We start from the raw sequence: 24,156 nt of genomic DNA on the forward strand, positions 1-24,156 counted from the left end.
CTAGAGACAAGAGCATCTGTCTTGTTCACTTGAAAAGAAGGTTACCCATGCCACTGGTCACCTGCCCCATCACGGTGGCCTCCTCTGGACACTGACCCTGAGGTTCCCACGTGCTCAATAACTTACCTTTTGGGTTGCTCTCCTAAGGATGTTTGTCTTCTGCCAACACCAGACTCTAGCTCAGGTCCAAGCCCTCCTTCATGAGCGCTTCTGGGTCCTATTTTGGAGCCACTGTTAAGTGACTTAACCAATCTGCTGGAACACTTAAGTTCCTCATTTAATTCTCCCATGAGCCCAGCCTTTGCATGCCCCCCACCTGAGGCCAGCAGACATAGGTAACAGTTCCATGTGCGAAGCTTCCAAGTAACTTGGGGTCCCCTGGGGCCATAACTCATGCCCCGAGACACCCCTGAAGGAGGGTGGGAGGGGCCCCACTGAGCGGCCAGCCCCACCGGCTAGCTCCATGCACACGGCCAGCTTGCTAGATCCAGTCAAGGCAGGGGGAGATTTATAGTTTATCTCCAAACACTGTGAACAGCAATGTCAATTCCAGGCGAACGGCAGGGGAGGGCATTTGGTGCCAAATTACAGGCCTCCCCTCTGAAGAGCAGCCGCCCGGTGGGCTGACCTGGAGCCCTGCGCAGCGTGCTGCCTCCTCAGAGTGTGCACATCTGGAACGCAGCTAGGAGCGAGCTCTGTGCATTTCTCTTGGTGTTGAAATAAGGCTCCCCAGGGACCCAGCAGGTCGGCTAGCGCAGACACTTCCCGCATCCTGACCTCAAACAAGCCCTCGTTCTCTAGGAGAGCAGAAGGGAAAGCATTCAAATCTGCAAACGGCCGCCAACCAAGAACTCAGGTGTCCTTGCCGCGTGCTGAGAGGAGGCTCTTAAATACCACTGCCTGGGCTGAGCTTAGGGGAGAAGGAAGTAGAAAATGTGATTAACATGTAACTGTAAAATGTTGCAGCCATAAAATAAGGTGGGAGAGAAGTTAGCATAAGTCTAAGCTGGGTGAATGGCCACACCGGGTCGCTTCCCAAAGCCCCATCTTCCTGAACAGCAGTCATCTTGCTGGCCTAGTGGAAATCGCCTGAAGATGCTTCAAAATTGGTGACACTTTGCCCGCAGCCACACTAACTCACTGGCCCAGAGACCCTGGCCGCAGTCAATGTGCTACAGTCTCAAATATCCTCACATTTGACTTTTAAAAAATAAGATGCCTCCTGCATGGAAAATGATGGGTTGGTAAACTCATCCGTGGGATCATGATTAGGTGTGAGGTGTTGCAATGATTCTGTTTCTAAGGTAAGTAAAGTAAAGAAATTCATGCTGTGAAGAAAACAAAGAAGGAAAGGAAGGAAGAGAGGAAGGGAGTGAGGGAGGAAGGGAAGGAGCATTTGAGATTATCCCTGTAATAAGGGCCTCATCTCCCTTACTTACAATCTAATAGGATTTCCTGAGGAGAGAAAGAAATTGTTAAAGGAAAGACAGGATCAGAACAGATGGTTTGCCTTGACAGGGAACCCACTGCATACGGGAGGAAAGTCACTAAGTGGTTCCCTGATGGCCAGTGATCTGGGGAGTATATGTTCTGGAAAGAGTTTTGTGCTAGTTAAGCTAGTTAAGGATAGACGCTTCCAGCCTGGATAGGGTGGAATGAGTCCCAAGTTCACATGTGATGACTCAAAACGGGTCCCATTTTCACTGGTCAGGAGAGTCTCCTTTAGGACCAGCAAGAGCCAGGCATGCTGGAATCACTCACAGTTCCTAGGCATTTGTCCATTTTGGCAGGTTCGAGCCAGTGGGGGTGAGACACAGCATCCCGTTTTCATGGCTCCTGGGCGAATGCTAGTGGTATGGAGTCACCACAGGAACCGAAGCAGGAATTCTGTGTTTGTTTCAAAATGGAGCTTTCAAAAGATTTTTTATTGTAAAATATTATGCACATACAAAAAACAATACATTTCAAGGTGCATTGTAACAAGTAGTTATAGAACGGATTTCAAAGTTTGGTAGAGGTTACTGTTCCACAATTTCTGGTTTTCCTTCTAGCTGTTCCAGTACACAAAGACTAAGAGAAATGTCAATAAACAGTCATACTCATTTGTTAAATCCTATCTTCTCTGTATATAAATCCTCCTTCTCTTTTGGTCCTTCTCCCAGTTAGGGGTATTTGGGCTATGCTCATTCTAACTTTTTCATGTTGAAAAGGGGTGTCAGCAATGTGGAATGGAGGATGGAACCAGTGATGTTCTTGGAAAAGCTGGTGACTCTGGGTTCCAGGACTTATCTGGCCTAGGAAACTTCTGGAGGTTGTAGATTGCTGGGAAGTAATCTTAGTTCATGAAACTTTTGTAGAATAACAGATAGAGCTCTAGGCATTCTTTAGGGTTACCAGGAATGGTGTTGTTTGGGCTTTGGCAAACCAGGGCGATCAGTACTATCTAGGTGAAGGCTGCAGAAGTATAGCCTCCAGACTATACTTGACTCTATTTGAATTGATCTTATTTGAACTCTCTTAGCCACTGATACTTATTTTGTTACATTTCTTTTCCCCCTTTTAGTCAGAAAAGTATTGTCCATCCCACGGTACCAGGGCCATCCCGGGTACCGGGCTTATCCCTGGGAGTCACGTCCCACGTTGCCAGGGAGACTTTCACCCCTGGATGTCATATCCCATGTAGGAGGGAGGGTAATGATCTTCCTTGCAGAGCTGGGCTTAGAGAGAGAGAGAGAGAAGCCACATCTGAGCAAAAAAAGAGGTTTTCTGGAAGTAACTCTTAGGCATAACTATAGGTAGGCTAAACTTTTCTGCTACAGAAATCAGACCATAAGGGCAAACCCATGGGCTTGGTCTATTGACTTGGGAATCCCTAATGTTTTAGAGCATATCAGGGGTTTTCCCGGTGGGAAAGTTTTATAGTTCCATATTTTTCTCCATTCCTTCAAGGGACTTTGCCTAATACTTTTTTTTTTTTTTTTTTTTTGGTGCATGGTCTGGGAATCGAACCCGGGTCTCCCACATGGAAGGCGGGCATTCTAACCACTAAACTACCTGTGCACCCGCCTATATTTTTAAATTAACTGCCCAACATACTCTGGGAAATGTCTGGGTATTACCTTAAGCTATTCAGAATTACATGCCCTCATTCCCATTCTGAGCTCCTTGCCTTTCGGTTTCCTGACCACACTCCAGATGAGTCAGCTCTCTCACCCCTCCCTGACAGTTTTTGGCAACGTGCTTTGACCCTGACGCTGCTTGCCTCTTAGTTTACCCTTTTCCTGCTTTCAGCCTCTGGCTCCCACCTCTTCCTAGGCCTGCCCTTCATTGCTATCCCGGAGAAAATGTTCTTCTTGCTCTATTTTGTTCTCTTATGAATTCGTTCTCTTGTTTAAGGTCAGTATCTTGTCCTTTTCTTAAATTTTATAGCTCCTCTATTACCTGCCATAAACATTTTTTGACACTGAAAGTTTGTTTACACGAACCAAGAGAGCTTCTAAGTTCTGGTGGTGAAATCAGACAAGGTTTTGCTCCATCCTGTGTTCAGAGCACCCAGCCCTGCCTGACACCTAGCAGACTTGGAACAAATGGAGCCCCCCGATCCCTGCCTGAGGGGGCGCCATATGGTGGCGTGTGTGACGGGGATGCCAAGACCCAGGCCTGAGTCCTCTCTCTGCTACTCACTACCGTGAACCCCTGCACTGAAACGTGTCCATTTTGAGCCACAGTCTTCTGATGTGTAAATTGCAAATAATAGACCCCGTCTTGTTGGGTTTACGGTAAATAACCAGGATAATGCTTAGCATAGTACCTGTAACATCTTTAGGACTCAAAAGCTGCACTCTTTGTGGTGATGAAACAGTTCTGTCTTGACTGCAGTGGTGGTTACATGAATCTACACACACATTGTCCCAGTGCCAATGTCCTGGTTTTGATATTGTACTCCATGGACACAACATTGGGGGAAACTGGGTGAAGGGTACATGGGACATCTTTGTGCTATCTTTGCAACATCCGTGATCCTATAATTATTTCAAGATAAAAAGTACCAGACCAGGAGGAGAAGAGGTAGTTATTAATAGAGTTCTTATTGTTTGGAGATTGAGCTTCTTTAATTGCCTGACGTTATGATTCCATAGTCTTGGTTGCTGGCCCTGCTGCCCTTTGTATTTTCCCCATCAGCGCCACAACCCTGGAGCAAAGGTGTGCTGGCTCTCATACTCACAGCTTCAGCCTTCATCCTGGCTCTGCTTGAGCCTCTGTTGGAGGGGCACTCCCCCAGGCAGCCTCCCCCCTCCCCTGTCCCACGTCCCATGAGGCGCAGACTTGGTCTCTTCTGCCCTCATGGACAAGGCCCGAGAGAAGTGGAAAGGACTGACTCGCCCCGTAAGTGGGGCTCTCCCCAGTTCCCACAGGCCTGGCGCTGGAGGCGCAAAAGGCACTCAGTTTTCTGTGGGTGGTGCTGAGCGGTGGCTGAAGGCTGTTGATTAGGTGGAGGGACCAAGCCCATTAGTACAAGCCCAGATGAAAGTCAGATCCCTGAGACATGTGGATTCTGTTTCAGCAAGGAGGTGAAAATGTCCTGAGTCTGTCCCAACCAAGAAGGACAGCCCCAATTACAAAGAATTTAAAAAGTTAACAGATCCCATAGGTTTAGGGATAAGAAGTAGGACTAGATCCCGGCAAGCATAAGCGATCAAGACAAATGGATGAGCTTAGGAAGGAGAAGGGAGATGGACAGGCAGGGGCAAGGTTATTTAAGATGTTATATGCCCAAATTAGGTCATAATAAACCTCCATGTGAAATTGATAGAAAGTGTTTAAAAGAGTTTGGAAGGGCAAGGTAGAAAGTGTCTGTGGCAGACAGTAAGATGCAGGGACTCACGCAGTCTGCAGAGAAGATATCTGGAGACTTTGACAAGGTGGGAAGGCTATAGGACACTCCAGGGGAAACTTTGGTGGCAGACAAGCCCATGGTGGGGCTGTGGCTTTCATTTGTTTTCTCTCATTTGTCTCCCACAAGGAAGAGAAAAGGAACCAAAGCCCAGGAACTTAGGACAAAGAAGGGCAGATACCACCCTGCCTTTGCAGGAGTGACAATCAGGTGCCTGAAAGGCTGCCCTTCCACAGTTTGCAAGTGTGGGGAAAAACAGACCCTCTCATGCATGGATGGTGGGAGTTTAAGCTGGAACAATTGTCTGGAAATTCCATTTGGCGAACCACACATGTCTACAACTAGATCCTCACGGCGGAAGAATGGGTCTTACGTACATCTGGGCTTTGGCTGGCAATGACTTATAAAGTGAGAGGGGCAACATTTCCATTTGCAGGCACCTGCTTTGTGCTGCATGCAAGGCCCTCACCAGCAGGGAAACCTTGGCTAGTCCCTGAGCCTCAGTTTCCCCTGCTGGGAAATCTGGATGCTAATAACAAAACCTCTTTCCTGGGGTTGCTGAGAGGATTAGCTGCATTTGAATATTGTAAGGCTGTTCTCAAACGTCTCAAATATGACATATGAAGAAGCAGAGGTTATGGAGTTGGGGGCCTTTTACTAGGAGAGGGAGGGGTACGGAGGCTAGGAAGGTGGGTTGTCAATAATCCCACCGTGCTCCAGAGACCTGGAATTGCTAAAAAGGAGTCAGGAATCACAACTCTATACAATACGATACACACAGGATGCGCTCTGGGCAGAACAGGTTCAGGAGACTCAGGAGGTGTCCATGGAAGTCTTAAAATAGCAAGCAGCAAAAAATGGAAAAGATGCAAAATGGAAACCTATGATTAAAGAAGAAAGGCAACTGAAGAGAGTGGAAGTTCTGCAAACAAGAAAGGGAGAAGGAGGAAACAGCTTTCGCTTTCCCTGAAAGCGCATCCTTCATCAAGCTGTAGGACGGAGGGGAGAGAATGACAAAGAGCTTTGGAGGACAAAGTGGGGCAAGTCGAAACCAAATTACTAATGAGATAATGAGAGGTTCCAAAGACCCATTTCCAGGTCTCTCAGAGAGCACAGGCATGACAGAGACTGGAACACGATTTGGGGACCTCTTTTAAGACACTACTGACAGAAGGGGAAATAGAAGATTTTAGAAGCAGAAACATTGCCTGTGAACACAGAGCCATGGAAGGAAAGCACCACCTCTGGGACAGATAAGTCTATTTAAGAATTTCCCCTTAGTGATTGCCTGTTGTCCAGAGTGACCCCATGCCCGCCTGCTGGCTCCTTTATAGCCCAGAAGTCCGGCTCTCCTGTCCATACCATGTTATAGTTGCAAGAATTTTTATTTAATACTAAGCTTGGTGGTGAGGCTGCATTACTATTTGTGTGACCTGATTGAGTCATTCAAGATGCAAAGCATGTCACCTCAAGAAGACTGGAGCCTAATTGCCTTCAAGGAAACAAGGATGTGTGAAAAATGACAGTGTTAACAGGCCCCTGGCTTCTAAGCAAGGCAGGCCTGGCTTCTGATCCCAGGGCCACCACCTGCTAACCACAGGTGGACAGGGTACTCAGCTACTCTGAGTTTACACACTGAGTCTCAATTTTCTCACCTATGAAATGGGAATGACATTACCTGCCCCAGAGGATAGTCATGGCAGTCGCCTAAGGTACCAGGTGATGTGTCCAGTGTTAACCCAGCAGTGCCCCCTCTGCAAAGCTTTCCCTTCCCGGGGCGTTCATGGAGACCAGGGTGCCTGGAGGGGCAAAGAGAAGCTGAGTTTGCAGCTGTCCACGCTGCATCCAACTGCCATTGAGACATCAAAGCAAACTCAGAAAAATCTTTGTGTTTGTCCTGTCTTGTTGCATCTCACCAAGCCCATGGTTAACTTTAAAAACCGGAAACCTGGACCCTTTAAAAGAAGTGCCAGGTCCCAGGCAAATGCCATGGGTTGGGGGATACTCAGCAGCCCCAGGGACCCACCTTTGGGCCTCCTCAAGGGCTCTGCCTGTTCCTGACCAGGCCCTGCATTTTCTTCTCCGGGTTCTAGCGGCTTCAGTCCTAGTTTCAGCCATTCTGTTCATTCTCGAGTGTCGTTTCTTTTGGCTGGAGCCTTCCCTTTCTGACCACCTGCCCTGCACCCTGCTTCTGCAGTTTCAGAAACCTGGGATCTCAAGGTATCTCTTGGAAGCCTGAGGATCTCACTTGGGCCTGGTGAGGATGCTGAACCCAGCAGTAGGTTTGCAGCCCAGGAGTACAGAAGATGGAGGGACAAAAGGGGTCACGTAGAGTGGGTGGTGGGATGTGCAGTCAGCAGGCTTACAGGCCCGCACAAATCCCCAGGAACAGAGGCAGGACCCCCCACCCAAAAGGCACCCCCACTTCCCATCCCAACCCCACACAGACTTAGGCACATTCTCCCCTGGCTGTCGGGGGAAAGAGTGAAGTACCAGCTGTGGGAGTCAGATGGGCCCTGGGGCTTTGACAAACCTTTCACCTTCTAGCTGAGATCAAGCTTGGACTCCCTGTGGGCTGACTTTGTGCTGGCCACTGCACTCGGACACCACCCCTACCCCGGGGCATAGAGTCCCCATTGACATATGTGACCAACGACCCAGCAGCAGCCAGCTCAGCATTTTGTCCCCCTTCTCTGACATATCACTATTTGAACTGGTTTTAAAACTTCCATCGAATTCCTTTTAACCGAGGCTTACTGGCTGTGCACAAGGTACAAAGCACTGGGCTCAGCCTAGAAAAGAAAAAGGTGAATTGGTCCCAGGGGAGCTCTTGGCCATAAGAGAAGCAAACCCGTAAGGCTAGGTTTTTAGTACAGCACGGGACCCGCTGCAGCCGCAACGAGCAGTGCGCTGGTCATTCTCCCGATTGGGCCGGAGCAGTGGGTGTGCTCCTGGTTAGGAGAACTGCAGACAAGAGGTGAGAGGTAATGTGGGCCCGAGGGGGAGGTTTTCACACAACGGAAACCTCCAGTTGAGACATGGAGGAGGCGGGCTGGGCAGAGAGAAGCTGGAGACTCCGTTAGGGCCAGGTCACACAGGGCATCTCTACAGAGTTAATACTTGACCTTCCAGGCCAGGATTCTAAGGCGCTTCAGGGTCTGTGGTCCCCCACACTGTATGCAAATATCTAGGGGCGTGTGCATTTTCCAAGGGAAGAATCTATAGCTTTCACCGGGGTCTCACTGAGGTACAGCTCAGTCACTGCTAATAGAGACCATGGGGACTCATTGGAACATTTATTTTTATTAAAAAGATTTATTCATTACAGAAATTTTCCAAACAGAAAGTGAAGGGAAAATATACATATATATCTCCACAATACTACCAAGTCATATAAAATGTTTTACAATATGTCATTAACATCATCAACCAGCCAGTTGGTTGTTGATCTTTCCTTCACTTTCTTCCGACTTTTTTTTGTTTGTAATAGTTTGCTTATTCCATTCAGGACCCAAATAAACTCTGTACATTGCTGTTTTAAGTCTCCTTGAATTCATAAACTCCCCTCCATCTCATTTTTTCCCTCACATTTTGTTATTGAGGAAACCTGGTCCATTGTCCTGCAGAGTCTTTCATAGTCTGGATTTTGCAGGCTGCATGCCCTTGGTGACGTGTAGCCTGATCTTCCATCCTCGTGTTTCCTGTGAGTTGGGAGTTAGAGCTAGAGATGTCATCATATTCAGGTTTGTTCTTATTTCAAGATCCTTCACAGAGGGATTGCGTCCTTCCTTCTGGAGGTTCACCATGCCTGGTTGTCTCCCTTCTTGGCATCAGAGCGATTTTAAGCTGGGAAGAGAAGTGCTGGACCGTTCAGAGAGGTCTCTCTGTGTTGTGGAGGCTGGGCAGAGGCAGAGTCTCCTGGAGGCAGAAAGGCAGGTTAGGAAGCCACTGCAGTGGCCTAAGCAAGCTGCCTCTCCCCAGCTTTGCAAATTATCATGTGCAAACAGCGGCTGCCTGCAACGTCTATCTTGGTGGAAGGACCACGGGAGCACAGGCATCCCCCTGACCTGGACGAACCTAACAGCAACCTGAGGGCCATGAGGTGACCAAACACAGCAAAGTAAATGAGCCACTTTTATGGATATATTTACTTTTACTGCATCTGTGAAGCTTTGCTAGGTGCATTAGTTTTCCAATGTGTTGCCCCTTCCTAGAAACACAATCCCTGGGGGTTGGAAGGTGGGATGGAAATGACTACAGCATAAGGAGAAACCCCTGATCTATGTACTTTCTCCTTTTAAAGAGAAAAAGCAGCAGCTGTTATTTAATGGCAAATGCTAAAACAGTGAAAAAGCCCCAGATTGCAAAGCCTTACTCTCCCCAAAAGGTGCAAGGAACTTAATGTTTAAAAATGGTTTTATATTTCTTTAGAGGCCAAAAATATTCCCCTTGTCTCTGTGCCTATCAGGTGGTCTCTGACTCTCCTTGAAATCCAAGGGGGTTGAGAGAGAGAGAAGAGAAGGGAAGCACATATCTCCTTTTGGAATGGATACACATAAAAGAAGACAGTAATGTAATTTTTGAACATGTAACTACGTTTCTTTGCCCATTGTCTTGAATCATAAAATTAGACATTAATTTTAGAAAACATTTTGACCCCAAGTTGTAATACAATCATATTTGATGCTATGAAACATTGTAAAAGTGTGCTTTTAAAGGAAAATGATACATTTCAGATAAATATTAAAGAGTTCAGCTATTTAAAATAAACCATAAACTGAAAATAAAAATGAACTTTGGATTATACTCTGAATTCTGGCATGACACCCTAGAGATCTGCTAAAGCACTGTGAATGGCAACTCAGCTGAGCAAATCCCACTGGACCCTTCAGGCTTCATGGCATCTGTTCATTAAACCCTGCAGCTCTCTCTAAAGCAAACTAAAGCTGCTGGTTCTTTAGTGACTGTTTCTGGGTTTAGAGGAAGCTGATTTTAGGACCTAAAAAGGAAAATGCGTACATGCATTGATAAATCAGTGCTTTTGGACTCAACACGTAGACATAATTTGTGATAAGAACTACATTGATGTAGGGGGTAGGTCATGGTTTGTCTGTGCTATTGATATTAAGTTGGTATCAAAGCGATCGAGGTGGATATAGATTTAGGTTGTTAAATTCAAGCCCCATCGTAACTGCAAAGATTATATCAAAGAATATGAAAACCCATATGGCTTGTTAGGGGCAGGGGGAAGAAGAAATGCGAAGTTAATTATAATGGGTTTATGGTTTCTGTTTGGGGAGATAGGAGAGTTTTAGTAATGGAGTTCCACAATATTATGAGTGTCATTAATCCAACTGAATGGCATGCTTGGGAGTGATGAGATGGGAGCGTTTATGTTGTATATATGTTCCCACAATTAAGAAAAACAGAAGGAAAGAGCAACTAAAGAGACAATGACAATTAAATGCAATTCCTGGTCCTGGACGGGATCTAGCAAAGGAGAAGAAAAGGCTCAAAAGGACAGTATTGGGACACGAAAAAATTGGGACATAGGCTGTAAGCTTTATACAACGACTAAATTTCTTAAACTTGATAACTGCACTTAAGGGGCTGCATAAGTGAACACTGTTGTTCTTAGAAAATATGCATGGCAACATTACATGTTCGAGGAGAATGATGCATACAATCTACACTCAACTGTTCAGAATGTGGATTAATAGATAACTTGATAGAGGACAGGTAGATAGAAAAATAGATAGAATGATAAAGGTAAATATGGCAAAATGAAAATAAATCGGTGAGTCTGGATATCTGGGGGGAGGGGAGGGTAGAGATATGTTAGAGTTCTCTGTATAGGGTTTGTATTATTTCTCTAACTATAGTGTAAGCTTTTAAGTATTTCAAAATAGAAAGTTAAAAAGAGAGGAAAAATCTACAATGAGATACTACCTCACACCCACTAAGAAGGATATAATAAAAAAGTCAGGGAGTGCAATGGTAGTTCGGTGATAGAATTCTCCCCTGCCCTGTGGGAGACCCAGGTTTGATTACAGGCCGTGCACTTCCAAAAAATAAAAAAATAAAATTTATTAAATGGCATTGCAATAATGGGATATTCACATGGGAAAAGAATAAAATGTGACCCCCACCATACAGCATACAAAGAAAAAATATATTAAAATAGAAGACAAATAATAACAAGTGTTGGTGAGGATGTGAGACAATGGAATCCACATACAGTGATTATGGAAGTGTAAATGGTACAGCTGTTTTGGGAAATACTGTAGCCGGTCCACAAAATGTTAAACTTGGAGTTACGATACGACGAGTCACTCCACTCCTGGATATATGCCCAAGAGGATTGAAAAAAATACGTCCACCCAAACACTTGTACATGAATGCTCATAGCAGCATTATTCATAATAGCCAAAATGTGGAAACAAACCAAATGCCCACAACTGATGAATGGATAAACAAAATGTGGCATATCTATCCAATGGAATATAATTTGACAATAAAAAAGGAATGAAGTACTGACCTGCTGTAACATGGGTGTCCCTTGAAAACATTATGCTAAGTGAAAGAAGCCAGTCACAAAAGACCATGTATTATATGATTCTATTTCTATGAAATGTCCAGAGCAGGCCACCCCATGTAGGCAGAAAGTAGATTAAATATCATCTAGGCCAGAGATGATAAATAGAGGGCGTTATGCTGCCCATGTTCATGTAGACATCATTAATGAATCAATGATCACTAATCAATCTTTCAGTACTGACCTACCTGAGCCAGGCAACCAAGTTTTTCCTCGTTAAATTCTAGCCATACCTCTTGGTTGAACCCAAATCTTTCTTCTCCAGAAATCTTTGCAGAATTATTCAACTCCCCATTTATTTCTCTACTCTTAACCTACTTTTCTGGATTTGGTTGGCTCCAGGAGGTAATTTGTAAACTGCTTGAGGGCAGCAGCCTTAGCCTGTTCTTATGTCCCTCGCAGTGCCTAGCCAACCTTGAATATATAGTTGGTGTTTAATCAGTACCCATTAATTGATCTTCTGGGATCATATTCAGCAAACCTTGAGGGAGTCTCTGATGATTTGAGAATAAAGATCAAATGCTCCAGGACCATTCAGTTAGTGCCACATAAAAAAAAAAGAAGCCTCCAAAGCACTCATAGTATCCATGGGTGTTGTCCTGAAACCATTTTCTTGGCTCTTTACTTCTTAAGAGTTCCTGATTTGCCCATGCTATGGCCTTATGGGCCATCTCCTTGTTCTGGCCTCCTCCTACCCCATCGGCCCTGGTACGGCTGCCTTTATTCACATTCACGCACCGAACCTCCCTCTGGCCGCTGCTCTATTCTGCCCCTAGAACTGCCCTGCCTGGCCCAGCCTAACTCCCCCCCGCTGAGTTTCCCACAGCACACTGGACATCAATGTCCTCTCCTCTCCATGGTCTATTTATTTGTTCCACAGAGTGGGTTTAGCCTAATTTCCAGAAAAGTTTCCTTCAAAACTTCGCCTTTTTTGCCATGATTTTTATGCATTTGAGAAGGAAAGCTACAGCATGCAAAATAACTGAATAAAAATCCAAATATTAAGCCAATCATCTTGCTGTTTCCTAGGTTTCTAACATGGGACAAAGCTGTGGCACCAGTAAGAGACTGACCCTGAAATACCAATCGTCTGAGGGTTCAATGGAAGCTTTCAGTAAAACGTTTAATATTTTTTTCTCTCATTTGGCAAGTACTCAAGTGTTTTAAATAATTTTGCCTAGTACACAAAATAAATGTATAGGGAAAAAGTGTATGACATACATTTGTATTTTTGGTTGGAAAGCATAATTGTTATAAAACATGAAAAAAAAGAATTACAAAGTTGGAAGAAATTGATGTGAAGTTGAATATAATCAAGTTGCAGAATAAGGTAAAGACAGTAGATGATACACATGATTAAGTATGGGAAAATCTGTTTAACTGGATATTTAACTAAAGAATTTTAAATGTGATTTAAAATTGTTTAGATGTGGTAGCGGTACTGTACAAATATTACCTGGATCATATAGATCTAGCTGAAATGATGATATCTGGGATTTATCTGAGTCCCAGATAAGACTGAGATGAGACCAGACTGGCCACAAGTTGATAACTGAAGCTGGGTGACAGATACATGGGGGTTGTTACACTATTATCTCTACTTTTCCACATGTTTAAAAGTTCCTATGATAAAAAGATTTAAAAATGCATGTCCAGTGTAATTATTTTGGAATGCTTCATGGAGAAGGAAAGCTTGAGCTATTCCTTGAAGACTGTTAAGGTTGTCCAGGCTGATTGTTAAGAATAGAGAAAGATATCCTGGACTGGTACTGGGAGTGGATGGTGTTGAAATGAGAACAGAAACTCCAGGTCTATGGTCAACTACTGGGTCCGCTGAGGCTGGCTGAGTGCTGGCTAAGCGTCCTCATTTCTCCAAGTCGTCTCATCTCTCACCAGGTGAGCCACCTGGTTCATGTGACAGAAAGGGCTCCAAGAGCAGAAAAAGGGCAAACTCTAATGGCCAAGCCCTTTTCAAGCCTCTGTGTCACATTGCTGGTGTCCCACAACCAAAGAAAAATATCCAGCCAGGGTCAGGATCGGTGTGGGAGGGTCCTACCAAAAAGAGTAGATATGGGGAGCAAATTCAGGCCACTCCTACCACTGACCAATCCTAGGAAGGGAGCTAATATTTATTAAACACCTACTGTGTACCAGGGACATGCGCTTTACCTTGTATCTTATTTAATCTTCACAACAATTCTCTGAAGCACTATTTACAGATGAAGAAGCGTCATTCAGAGGCCTTAAGTCATTTGCCAATGCAGTTAATAATTATTGGAGTTGAGAGTCAAACCTGTAGTGTCGGGGAGCTGGACAGAGTTTCCCCCCTGTGAATAATAGATGTGGATCACAGTGACTATTTGCCAGGAGATCAAACAAGAGTCCATCTAAACCAGGCACTTGAATGAAACTACCAAATGGACTCTGTTCCCCACTAGCCTCTCTCTGGGCAGACACTGGTCACTAGCAACGGTGTGCACCACTGCCCATGGTTCTTTACTCCTTCCCATGGGCGTGAGGAGAAAGAGGGAAGCCAAGTGTCCTATGGACCAGAGTACCAAATGCCAATGCCCTCATCAATGGAGGCATCTGAAGAAGACCTCTTCTTTCTTGGCCCTCTCCAATGGCAGACCTTGCTCTCTGATGGCTCATAGGCCATGACAGCTGTTGCCCATACCTTGAGATACAGCTTTTAATAATTTTTAAAAGTCACACTAAAGGCCAAATTTAGAAGGTTCTTATCTGGTATAAAATCCCCAAAGGCTCAAACTGTAGTGCTCACTTGGGTACGTGCATCTGAATATGAACACTAATCACCTGGTGGAATTACTGTCTGAATTGAATTCTGGCTCTGAAGTAGGAGGTTGGACCATTCCTATTAGAACTTCCACCATCCCAGCATAAAAGTCTCCTAACCCCAAGTCTCTTGGGAGTTGCGTCGAGCCAAGTTAGTGGGTCATTACCATCTGAGACAACAAATCAAAACAAAACACCATCAAAAATGCTGTTTTCAAGTTCGGTGGAAAGAGACTCAGATGAAAGGAGGTAGAAATGAGGAACTCGAAGTCACAAACTGCTTCCAGCAACCAAAACGGGCAGGGCCAAACCCAATGCAACCTTGAGCTTTGCTTGAGTCAGGCCTTGATCTCAGCTCCCTGTTGACTCCCTGAGGTCTAATTATAGCCTGGGGACCAAGACGTCCCTTTTGTAATCCACAGAAGGCTGCACACAATCCTGCTGCTCCCTCTTGCCACACACAGCCTGAAGCAGGAGATAAATGCCCCACAGGAAAGTGCTGTTCTTTCCAAACACACACCTGACTCAGACCTAGCCAGCCTGACATAGCTAGAACATGTTCACAATTCAGTGCCCACTTTATACCCAAACGAAAGGGGACAGTTTCTGACTGGGTGCCCAGGGCCAGTATGTTTACTCCTCTTTGTGGGGAGTACTTCGCTTTTGCCCCATCTTACTCACAAGTACACAGGACAACGCTTCCCTGCAGGACCAGGACAGATTTTAGAGTCTGCTGTATTTCAGTCTTCTTCCCCTGAGCTTCATGAACTTCCTTCCTATTCTTATGTATCTTAGAAGCTACTTTTAATTCACCTGATGTCTCATGATCTAGCCATTAAAATATCACTAAAAGTGTCCCGTGTGGAGCTATGCAACGGTGGCTCAGAGGCAAGAATTCTCGCCTGCTGAGCTAGAGACCTGGGTTCGATTCCCAGAGCCTGCCCATGCCAAAAACAAAAAGAAAGTGTCCCGTGTGCAGATTGCTCACTGATAACTTGCTGCTAAGTCGGGGCCTTGCCCCAAAAGCCACACCCAGTTTGCGGATGAGGCAGTGACAGCACGGAGGTGAAGACGGGAAGGGAGGAGTTAGAGGTGAGAGGGGAAGGGAGATGAAGGGTGTCAGCAATGAAAAAAGGAGGATGGGAAGCCAAAGGAGAGGAAAGAGAAGAGGATGCAAAGGGTGGAGGATGAGGAAGTGGGAAATGGAAGTAACCGGGAGAGAGATGTAGAAGAGAAAAGAAGAAGGAAAGTTGCTACTATGTGTTAGGTACTATGAGAGGTCTTTTAATGCATCTCATGTAATCCTTAAAACAAAGAGATGAAGCAATTATCATTATCCATTGTTTCTGGGGAGGGAACTGAGTTTTCAGAAAAACTATACAGCTTGCCCAAGATTACTCAACTATGAGGTAGCAGAGCCTCAATGTACACTCATACCTTTGACTTCAGTCCTGGGGCTCTTTCCTTTGTACTACTCTGACTCCCCAAGAGAAAGATAAAGGAGAAAGAGGACAAAGAAAAAAAAAGGGAGATAGAGCTGACTCAACTGTTCTCTGGTTGCAAGCAACAGAAACTCGCTTGCTTAGATGGAAAATGGTTTTATTGGGAGGGTGCCAGGTGGCTCTCGGTATCCAGTGGAATGCAGGAGAATGGGTTTTGAAAGGACAACAACTAGAGTGTTCTGGAGTCTGGACAGCAGGAACTAATCAACAGCTTCCTTGGGCTCTGTGCCTAGAATAAATATGCTCTGCCCATTTCCTCTCTTTCTGCCCAGGGTTCCAGGACAGAGTCTGACTGGTTGTGCCAGAGTCACGTGCCCACCCCGACACAGATGAAAGAAAAACAACAAGATGACACATGACAGGGGAGAGAGGTAGCCCACTCCTTCAGCACCATTGCCAAATGAAGGTGGCATGGATGCTGGGTGCCCACACAACAAATGACTACTTGCCAGGTGCTGCCTCCAGGTGTTGGAGGGTAGGGTTAGCCCCCTCAGATTGCACTCGTGCTGCGGCAGAGCCTGACAGCTGGAGCCTTGTGTATGCTGTTGGATTGGCCGCAGTCATCACGACCCGCTTCTCTTGCAGAGGTGGAAGGGGCCCCTATACCATCCAAACTTAACTATTAGGATGCAGAATTTCCCCTTTTTTCTCAGGAATTAGATCTCACCCAAAATGTCTGTAATAAAACTGAAGACTATGCAGCCTGCAGGCAGCTGTGTGGAGATACTGTCTTAGAAACCATCAGGATACAGAGGCCTTTAGAGTCAAATGACTTGAGTTGGGATCCTAGACCATTTAACAATGGTGACACTGGGAAGAAATACCAATCCTTTCTCTGATCTCCAGCTCCTTCTTCTGTAAAATGGGGACTAGTACCATGTATTCTGTTCTAGTTTGCTAGCTGCCGGAATGCAATAGACCAGAAACGGAATGGCTCTGAAAAAGGGGAGTTTAATAAGTTGCTGTTTTACAGTTCTAAGGCTGAGAAAATGTCCCAATTAAGTCTACAGAAATGTCCAATCTAGGGCATCCAGGGACATACACCTTGGTTCAAGAAGGCTAATGAAGTTCAGGGTCTCTCTCAAGTGAGAAGGCACATGGAAAGCACAGTCAGGGCTTCTCTCTCGTCTGGAAGGGCACATGGCAAACACGGCATCATCTGCTAGCTTTCTCTCCTGGCTTCTGGTTTCATGAAGCTCCCCAGGAGGTGTTTTCCTTTTATATCTCCAAAGGTCGCTGGCTGGTGGACTCTGTTTCTCGTGGCTATGTTGTTCTGCTCTGCTCTCTCTGAATCTCTTTCATTCTCCAAAATGCTTCCTTTTATAGGACTCCAGAAACTAATTAAGACCCACCCAAATGGGTGGAGACATGTCGTCACCTAATCCAGTTTAACAACCACTCTTGACTAAATCACATCTCCAGGGAGATGATCTAATTACAGTTTCAAACATACAACACTGAATAAGGATTAGAAGAAACAGCTGCCTTTACAAAATGGGATTAGGATTAAAACATGTCTTTTCTAGGGGACACACATCCTTTCAAAGCAGCACATACTCTGACTCCATCTCCATGTTGTTCTATCAAATGAAAGAAAAACTGTCATAAGTTTTTAAGTTATAAGTTATACACGGATACAAGGAGGCATTTTAATTATCTTCAATATCATTGAGTGAGGCCAGGCTTCTCAGGATGGAGGTAGAACAGCAGCTACGAAACACAGCCCGAGAGCTGAGGTTGGAGGAGGTCAGGGAGCAGGGCTGGGGAATGCAGTCGCCATTTGGGTTTGCAGATTGTTCTCATCTTCAAGTCTTGTGAACAGATGAAGCTTCTCTATATTCCTTTGCACACCCTAAGGCCAAACGGCCTGAGTTATAAATTCTACAAGTAATTTTTAAAGCTCTGATTTATTCACCTCTAAGCTCTGTCTTTTTAACTGAGAACCCAACTGCTAAGCCCTTCCTGGCAATTAAGCTTTTTGAGGCTGGCTATTAACAAAGCTGGGTTGTCTCCAAGCATCCCTTCTTTTCCTTTTCCAGGTTGGCATTGCACAAGAACGGAACTTGGTGAAGTGGCCCGCATCGATTGCCTGCCAGTATCTCATTGGCTCTTTGCTGCAGCTGCACTCCAAAAGGAACACTTAAATGTCGCTCCCTAATAGCCGCATCTCTTCCTAATCCAGAAGGAGTGAACTTCTCTTCTCGCTCACATATCCCACTTCCAGCCAGGTGCAGGCACTAAAGGGCACTGGCCACCTGCCATTCAGCATTGAAACCCACCCACCTCCTCCTTGATCTCACCATTTGCACTATTTTTGCTCTTGAAGCTGAAATAGAAAAATCAGTCCTCCCATCTCTTTATTCTAAACGTTTAACACAAATTCTATGGCCCTGGACTGCAACAACATAAGTTTGGTTTTATATCAGTTTTTTACTCATTTTCATAAAATCCTCGTACTTGGATTTTAGTGATTATTCCATATCCTTTCTTCTTCAAACCTTACTCCCGCTCGTACCTTTATTGCTTATTTACTTCCATTGAGGCCTTTCGAGGTTATGGATTTTGCTTTATTTTCTGCTGTATCCTTAGCACCTAGCAAGTGGCTGCCCCATGGCAAGCACTTAATAAACTTGCGAAATGAATGAACGCCTGCGTGTATAAGCACTGTGAAGCTATCGTAACACGTAGCACCCTCAGTCAAAATGAAGCATTATTAAAGCAATATTCTGGAAAGCCTTCTATTTACCTGGTCTCCTCACTTTGGGAATCAGATTCTTGATGACCACAGTCATTTGGGGGCCCTTCCAATAGAGATTTAAAATCATGATGATATCCAGTTAAGTTTTAATTGTAGGGTTTTTAAAGACAACAAAAGACTTGTTTGAGGCTGTCATAACCTATACCAGGGAATGAGAATTATATGGCTTACTGTAAAGTAAACTGAAGCATAATTATATATTGTGAACTACGGACACACAGTGTAATTCTGATATTAATTTCCAATCACTCCTTCCCAAGAATTGGTGAAAATCCTTAGCAAGTGTGGTTAAGGAAGTGCCTCCCTTTTCATCTGGTTTGGATTTGTAAGTGTTGTTGTTCCTTTTATTTCACTTTCCAGAATGTTCCTGCCCCACACTGGTCAGTAGTTGGACATTCAGTCAGGACTCCTCCTATCAGCATTTGTCTTAGTCATTGCAGAATTTCTTAGGTCCTGTTCGCAATCATACACAATTCAGACCTTAAATTAAAAAGACGAAAATGCAAATATCTGCATAAAGGATCACAAAATATCAGAGTCGGGAGAGTCATGAAACACTGTTGAGTCGAGGGACAGTGAGTGGTTCCCCATCTCAGATGCTAAGCCGGTCGGTGCTGGGTCCAGGCTTTGCTGGAAAGTGTGGTGGTCATTTGGCGACACCGGTCACAGCACATGCCACACACATCTGCCATCCTTGCAGAAAGGCCAGGACGTCTTACAGGTGAAGGGACGGTGGGACTCAAGTTGAAAACAGAATTGATCTTTTAGGAAAATGGAAGTCTGATGGCAAAAATACTCATGTTTCTTTTGCTCAATCTCAGTTGATATTCAAAATCACTTTCAAACCCACGAGGCTAATAGTAAATTGAAAAACAGGAGCAAGAATGCCTGGCTGTAGCATGACTGGCGTGGAACAAAATAGACTTAAATTCCAATGTTGGTGAGCAGCCAACTGCAATATGAGCTGAAATCCCCCCTGTGAGAACCAAGCCCCCTTTTCCCTTGGACCAGGGGCAGCGAACTGTATATGCCAGGCGCTTGTTATGAGAATCTTGGCTCTAAATAGATTTCTGAAAAACACCCTCTCATCTTCCAGGGGGACGTTGAGGGAAAATCATATCGGAGCCCGAGACTCAAAATGTTGGAGACGTTTAAAAAATAGTAATTTAAAGAGAAGGACCTCACAATGTGATAAGACATAAATGCATCGCGCACACTACAGAGACTTACCTAGTAAACTATTGCTCATTAATGAAAATAAAACCGTGTGATAAAAAAATATTAGATCACTTGTAAATTGCTTGGCCTTTCATATTTTGATGCGGAAAGTTAATACAAAATTCTAAATTAAAGTTAAAGCATCTAATTATAGGGGCTGTTTCAGTGACCAAAGGTTTATGTCCCCGATGGACTATGATACTGCTATTAAACATTACGATTATTATGAATGGAAGGGTTTGGAACAACTTAGGGAAATGCTTGTAATGACGTTAAGTGAAACTGCAGTATTGTTAACACAGGATGATTACTACTAGGGGAAAAAAGCATTTCATGGGAAAAAGTCATCTGAATTCCTTTCTGGATTAAGAAGAGTCAATGTTAATTATTGTATGTAGTCATGTCACATCACTTCCTTTCAGTTTTTTTTATCTTTTTATCAGACATCAAAATATTCACAATAATTGCGCTCAAGAGCTGTAACCATTGGTGATTTTTTTCTTTTGTTAGTTTTTATCACAGCATTCCTTCTTGCTTATTGCAGCAATATTAGAAAAGAGGTAAGCAAAAGTAAAGTCATCCATGATGCTTCACTCATAATGTTCTCCTGGATAGGAAACATTTCGGTGTTTTCCTTCCAGATGTTTTAACATGCAGCTAGACATATAAGAAGATTATTTTATAAAATTGGGCTTATCCTCTGTGTCAGTCAGTACTTATCAGCCCTGGACGCGGCACTGGCTCGTGGCATCCCGTCCTTGGGAAACCCATCCCCTCCTCTGGGAGGAAGCTCACAGGCATCAGGTCACAGTGTGGTCTGTGACTCGATTAAGTCTGTATGTTGCTTTTATAAGAACACTTTTTTTTTTTTTTTTTAATTTACATGGGCAGGCACCGGGAATCGAACCCGGGTCCTCTGGCATGGCAGGCAAGCATTCTTGCCTGCTGAGCCACCGTGGTCCACCCTATAAGAACACTTTTAAACTGAGAGCAAGATAAGGAATAATCGTCTCAGTTTTTGCAGTAGTAGGCCCCTTTCCCTGGTAATCTGCTGAGCTCATTGCTTTTGTCCTAGAAAAAAACAGCGAAGGGCACACTGGCTCATCGCGTCTCTTGCCCTCGCCAAATGGTGTGTGTCCAGGAAAATGTCAAGTGGTTCTGCTCGAAGCACTTGACCGGGCACAGACCCCCATCTTCCCAGCACCCTCCACGGGGAGGCAAGAGGGCTGTGAGCCGGGGCTGCTCTCACCCCAGGGTGCACAGGTAGAGGTGCCTATTTTAAAGCACTGCACCCACCCCCACTGCCCACACCCGGAGCTTGCTGATCACAAAGAAAAGACCTCTGGGGAAGAGAAACTCTCCACACCGGCTGAGGAGAGATGCCTTGGCCCAGGCCTCTTGTGTCTTGGAACAGCTGCAGGGAGAGGTGTGAAAGGGAATGCATACAGCCCCCTGCCTCTGTGAGCCCCTCGGGGCCGGAGAGGGGCCAAACGAATTAACCCTCGTTCATTATTTCAGATGTGTCTGGAAAGATTTTAGATGTGTCTGGAAAGAGCGACTGACTAGCGCAAACTAAATATTCAACGATCCTTCAGCTCTGCTCCCTTATCACATTTCTGTAATGCCCAGAAAATCCTTTTGGGCCCCCATGACAACTAAAGCTCTGGGAAGTCATTTACCTTCTGGAGGCCTCGGCTTTCTCATTTATTACATGAACTAAAGCATTGATTTGAAGGTGCTGACCTTGGCCCCCTGGGGGGAACTGAGGGCCCCTCAGATGGCGGTGAACAGACCCAAGAGGGCGAATCTCCCATGGGTCCTGCAGGTGAGGCACACGCGCTCTGTGGCTTCTTCTCCCTTTCACTCAAAGAAAGGCCACTTGCCAGTAATCCACAAACATCTGGTATTCATGGGCTAAAATTAGCGTTCCTGGGGTTTACGGAGGACTCGAATTTGTTATCCACACTTATACTTTGCATAGGCGGAATTTCTCCAGTTTCTGGAAGGCTGCCTTTTAATTAGTTCATCAGTAGTTGTTTTGAGCTGTTGTGGTACGTAATTGCTGTTATTCGGATTTTTTATTTATAAATTACTGTTGGCTTTGTGTCCTCATTATCCATTTTATCCAAACAGTCTGATGAAAGTTTTTTGGCTTGTCTTAGAATGGGTAGGGATGAGTGTTCGCTTCTAGAGAAATTTTGACCTATAAAGTTTTCCAGCATCTAGACTTTACACAGAAATGAATTGCAGCTCAGTAATGAATCACTCATACACCCCTAGTGCTTAAGGAGATAGATACATAATCTCCTTACAGTTTGCTTGCATGCTAGGGTGATCAACTATCTCACTTTTCCCTGGACTGAAAAGACTCCCAGGATGTGGAACTTTCAGTGCTAACGTCAGGAGAATCCTGGGCACACTGGCACAGCTCCCTGGTGGCTTGCTTACCTGGATTTGTGCTATTTTAATAACTTTCTTCTTCCAATCTAGGTTAGTATAATAAAATAAGCAGGGCTCTTTCTAAGACCATAGGGCATTGATTTGCACCCTCAAATCAAGTCTCTCATGTCAGGTTCTTCTCTTTTAACATTCACAGGACGCGAGGCACATATGTTACCAGCCACAAGTTCAGTGCGACATATTCATTTGGTTCCCCTACAGTTCTCAGCCCCTTCCCCAACCCTCTGCCCCTCTGTTGATCCCCAAACTCGGGAGACACGTGGAATAAGTTGGAGTTCTTGGGCTCCATCCAAGTGGGTACAGTAAAAAACGTTCAGGGACCCCTGGACTAAAAGACCGTCAGAGTGTTTCTCCCTGGCCACCATCCTTGACCTAGCTCAAGACTAACCAAATGCAGAGAGTGTTGATTGTGGCCTCATGAGGCTTCCCTCGAGGCCGTTATTGTCTCTCCTCTAGAAGATGCTGGGTATCGCCTCCTTTGGATGGCATCTACTATGGATGGTCTTAATTTGGCTCCACTGTTTTACGGGAAGGGACAGGAGAGGAAACAGAGCTGGTATTTAGTCAGATGCTTATCTTCAGATGTCAGACCTCAGATTAGGGGACATTTGCTTTTGACCCTCAGAAATTATGGTATTATGAACCCTGCTTTATAGAGCAGGAATCTGAGCTGAGTCAAGCCCGGCCTGCCTTGGTCTGACTCACCTCAAACCCTGGTGCCTCCACCGCGCTCTGCCACCTCTGAGAACCCAGTCACCTGAACAGAGGTCACTTTAAAACTGTGACGGAGGCAGAAGCCTCAAAAAGGCCACCCAAACCAGAAGGAGGTGACGATTTAAAATAAAACCAACACGTGCTTATTTAGCTTGGAATGGAAGCTCCCAATCGGTCTGTCTTTAGAATTCATTGCCCCCACTTCACCCAGGTCTTGGGTAGCGTCTCCCCAACTATTGCATTGGAGGGGTCCCCTAACTCACTGGGCATCAAGAGCTGAGCCCAGGAGCTGAATGGTCAATGGGAGGCAGCTGCCCCCCAACCCCCATCGCCTCTTCCCGACTTGGAATGGCTTTTCTAACTCAAACATTTTTCTGCCTTTTCTTTCCAGAACGTCATCCATAACAGTGTGTGAGTGACCATGTTGTGACCCGATCCCCACACAGCCCTAAGCTTTTTCCGTCCCCTGGCAGAAGACAGGCCCTCAGCGTTCCAGTAAGTGTTAGCAGTGGGACTGTGATTTATTTAACTGCTAATCCCACTTATGTGAAATTAATTTACTCTATTATAACTCACCCTGCTTCCTGCCCTGATGGACTCCTATAATTTACACCTGACTGCCTGCATTGTGCTTTTGCTTCCCAGGCTAAGGGGCAGTGGTTGGAAGCTAGTCTTGGGGTGACTCACATTTGAAGGGTACTCTATACGGAAGAGGTGTTCTCATTATAGACTGAGGAGGGTTATTCTAGAAGCAGCATGTATTTGTTTTTTGCTCCTAATGACTAGTTTTCCTCTAGGCTATCCCTTTCCAAGGAAGTTGGTTTGCTATTATTAAACTTCCTCCCAATTCCAAATATGGACTGCCCCAGTTTATACAGTATACAGATGAGTCTCTGGCTTCGTTGGTGGGAGCCCAGCCCCTGGATTCTTACCTGCATGTGGTCCTTGGTGACATGCAGACCTGCCACCCAGCCCCAAAGCATGTGCCAGGCTGCTCTCAGAGTAAAAGGCTCCAGGTGGCACTACTTACATGGTTTTACAAATGTCTAGCAACAAGTAGGGGCTGCCAACTAAAGATCCCAAATCCAGGTCCCATGGCCAGAGTCTCTCACTTTGCTATCGGCAGACGTGAACAAGGAACCATTTGCATGGAGGTTGCTGGGGACAAGGCTTTATCACAGATGAGAATCTCTGTTCACACCCCTTCACCAGACTCCTA

The 24,156-nt window shown here is 45.1% G+C and overlaps 1 protein-coding gene across 1 annotated transcript in view; it reads left to right on the forward strand.

Moving 5' to 3' along the window:
- R3HCC1L (R3H domain and coiled-coil containing 1 like) overlaps positions 1-23,405 on the forward strand; it is a 300,427-nt gene extending 277,022 nt beyond the window's left edge. The window contains exon 8 of the mRNA XM_077125695.1: positions 23,329-23,405. Within this exon, the coding sequence (XP_076981810.1) occupies positions 23,329-23,342 (14 nt within the window). The 3' untranslated portion in view covers positions 23,343-23,405. The remainder of the gene's footprint in view (positions 1-23,328) is intronic.
- Positions 23,406-24,156: the final 751 nt, after the last annotated feature.

The sequence above is a fragment of the Tamandua tetradactyla genome, chromosome 13, assembly GCF_023851605.1.
Source record: "Tamandua tetradactyla isolate mTamTet1 chromosome 13, mTamTet1.pri, whole genome shotgun sequence".
Classification (NCBI taxonomy): Eukaryota; Metazoa; Chordata; class Mammalia; order Pilosa; family Myrmecophagidae; genus Tamandua; species Tamandua tetradactyla.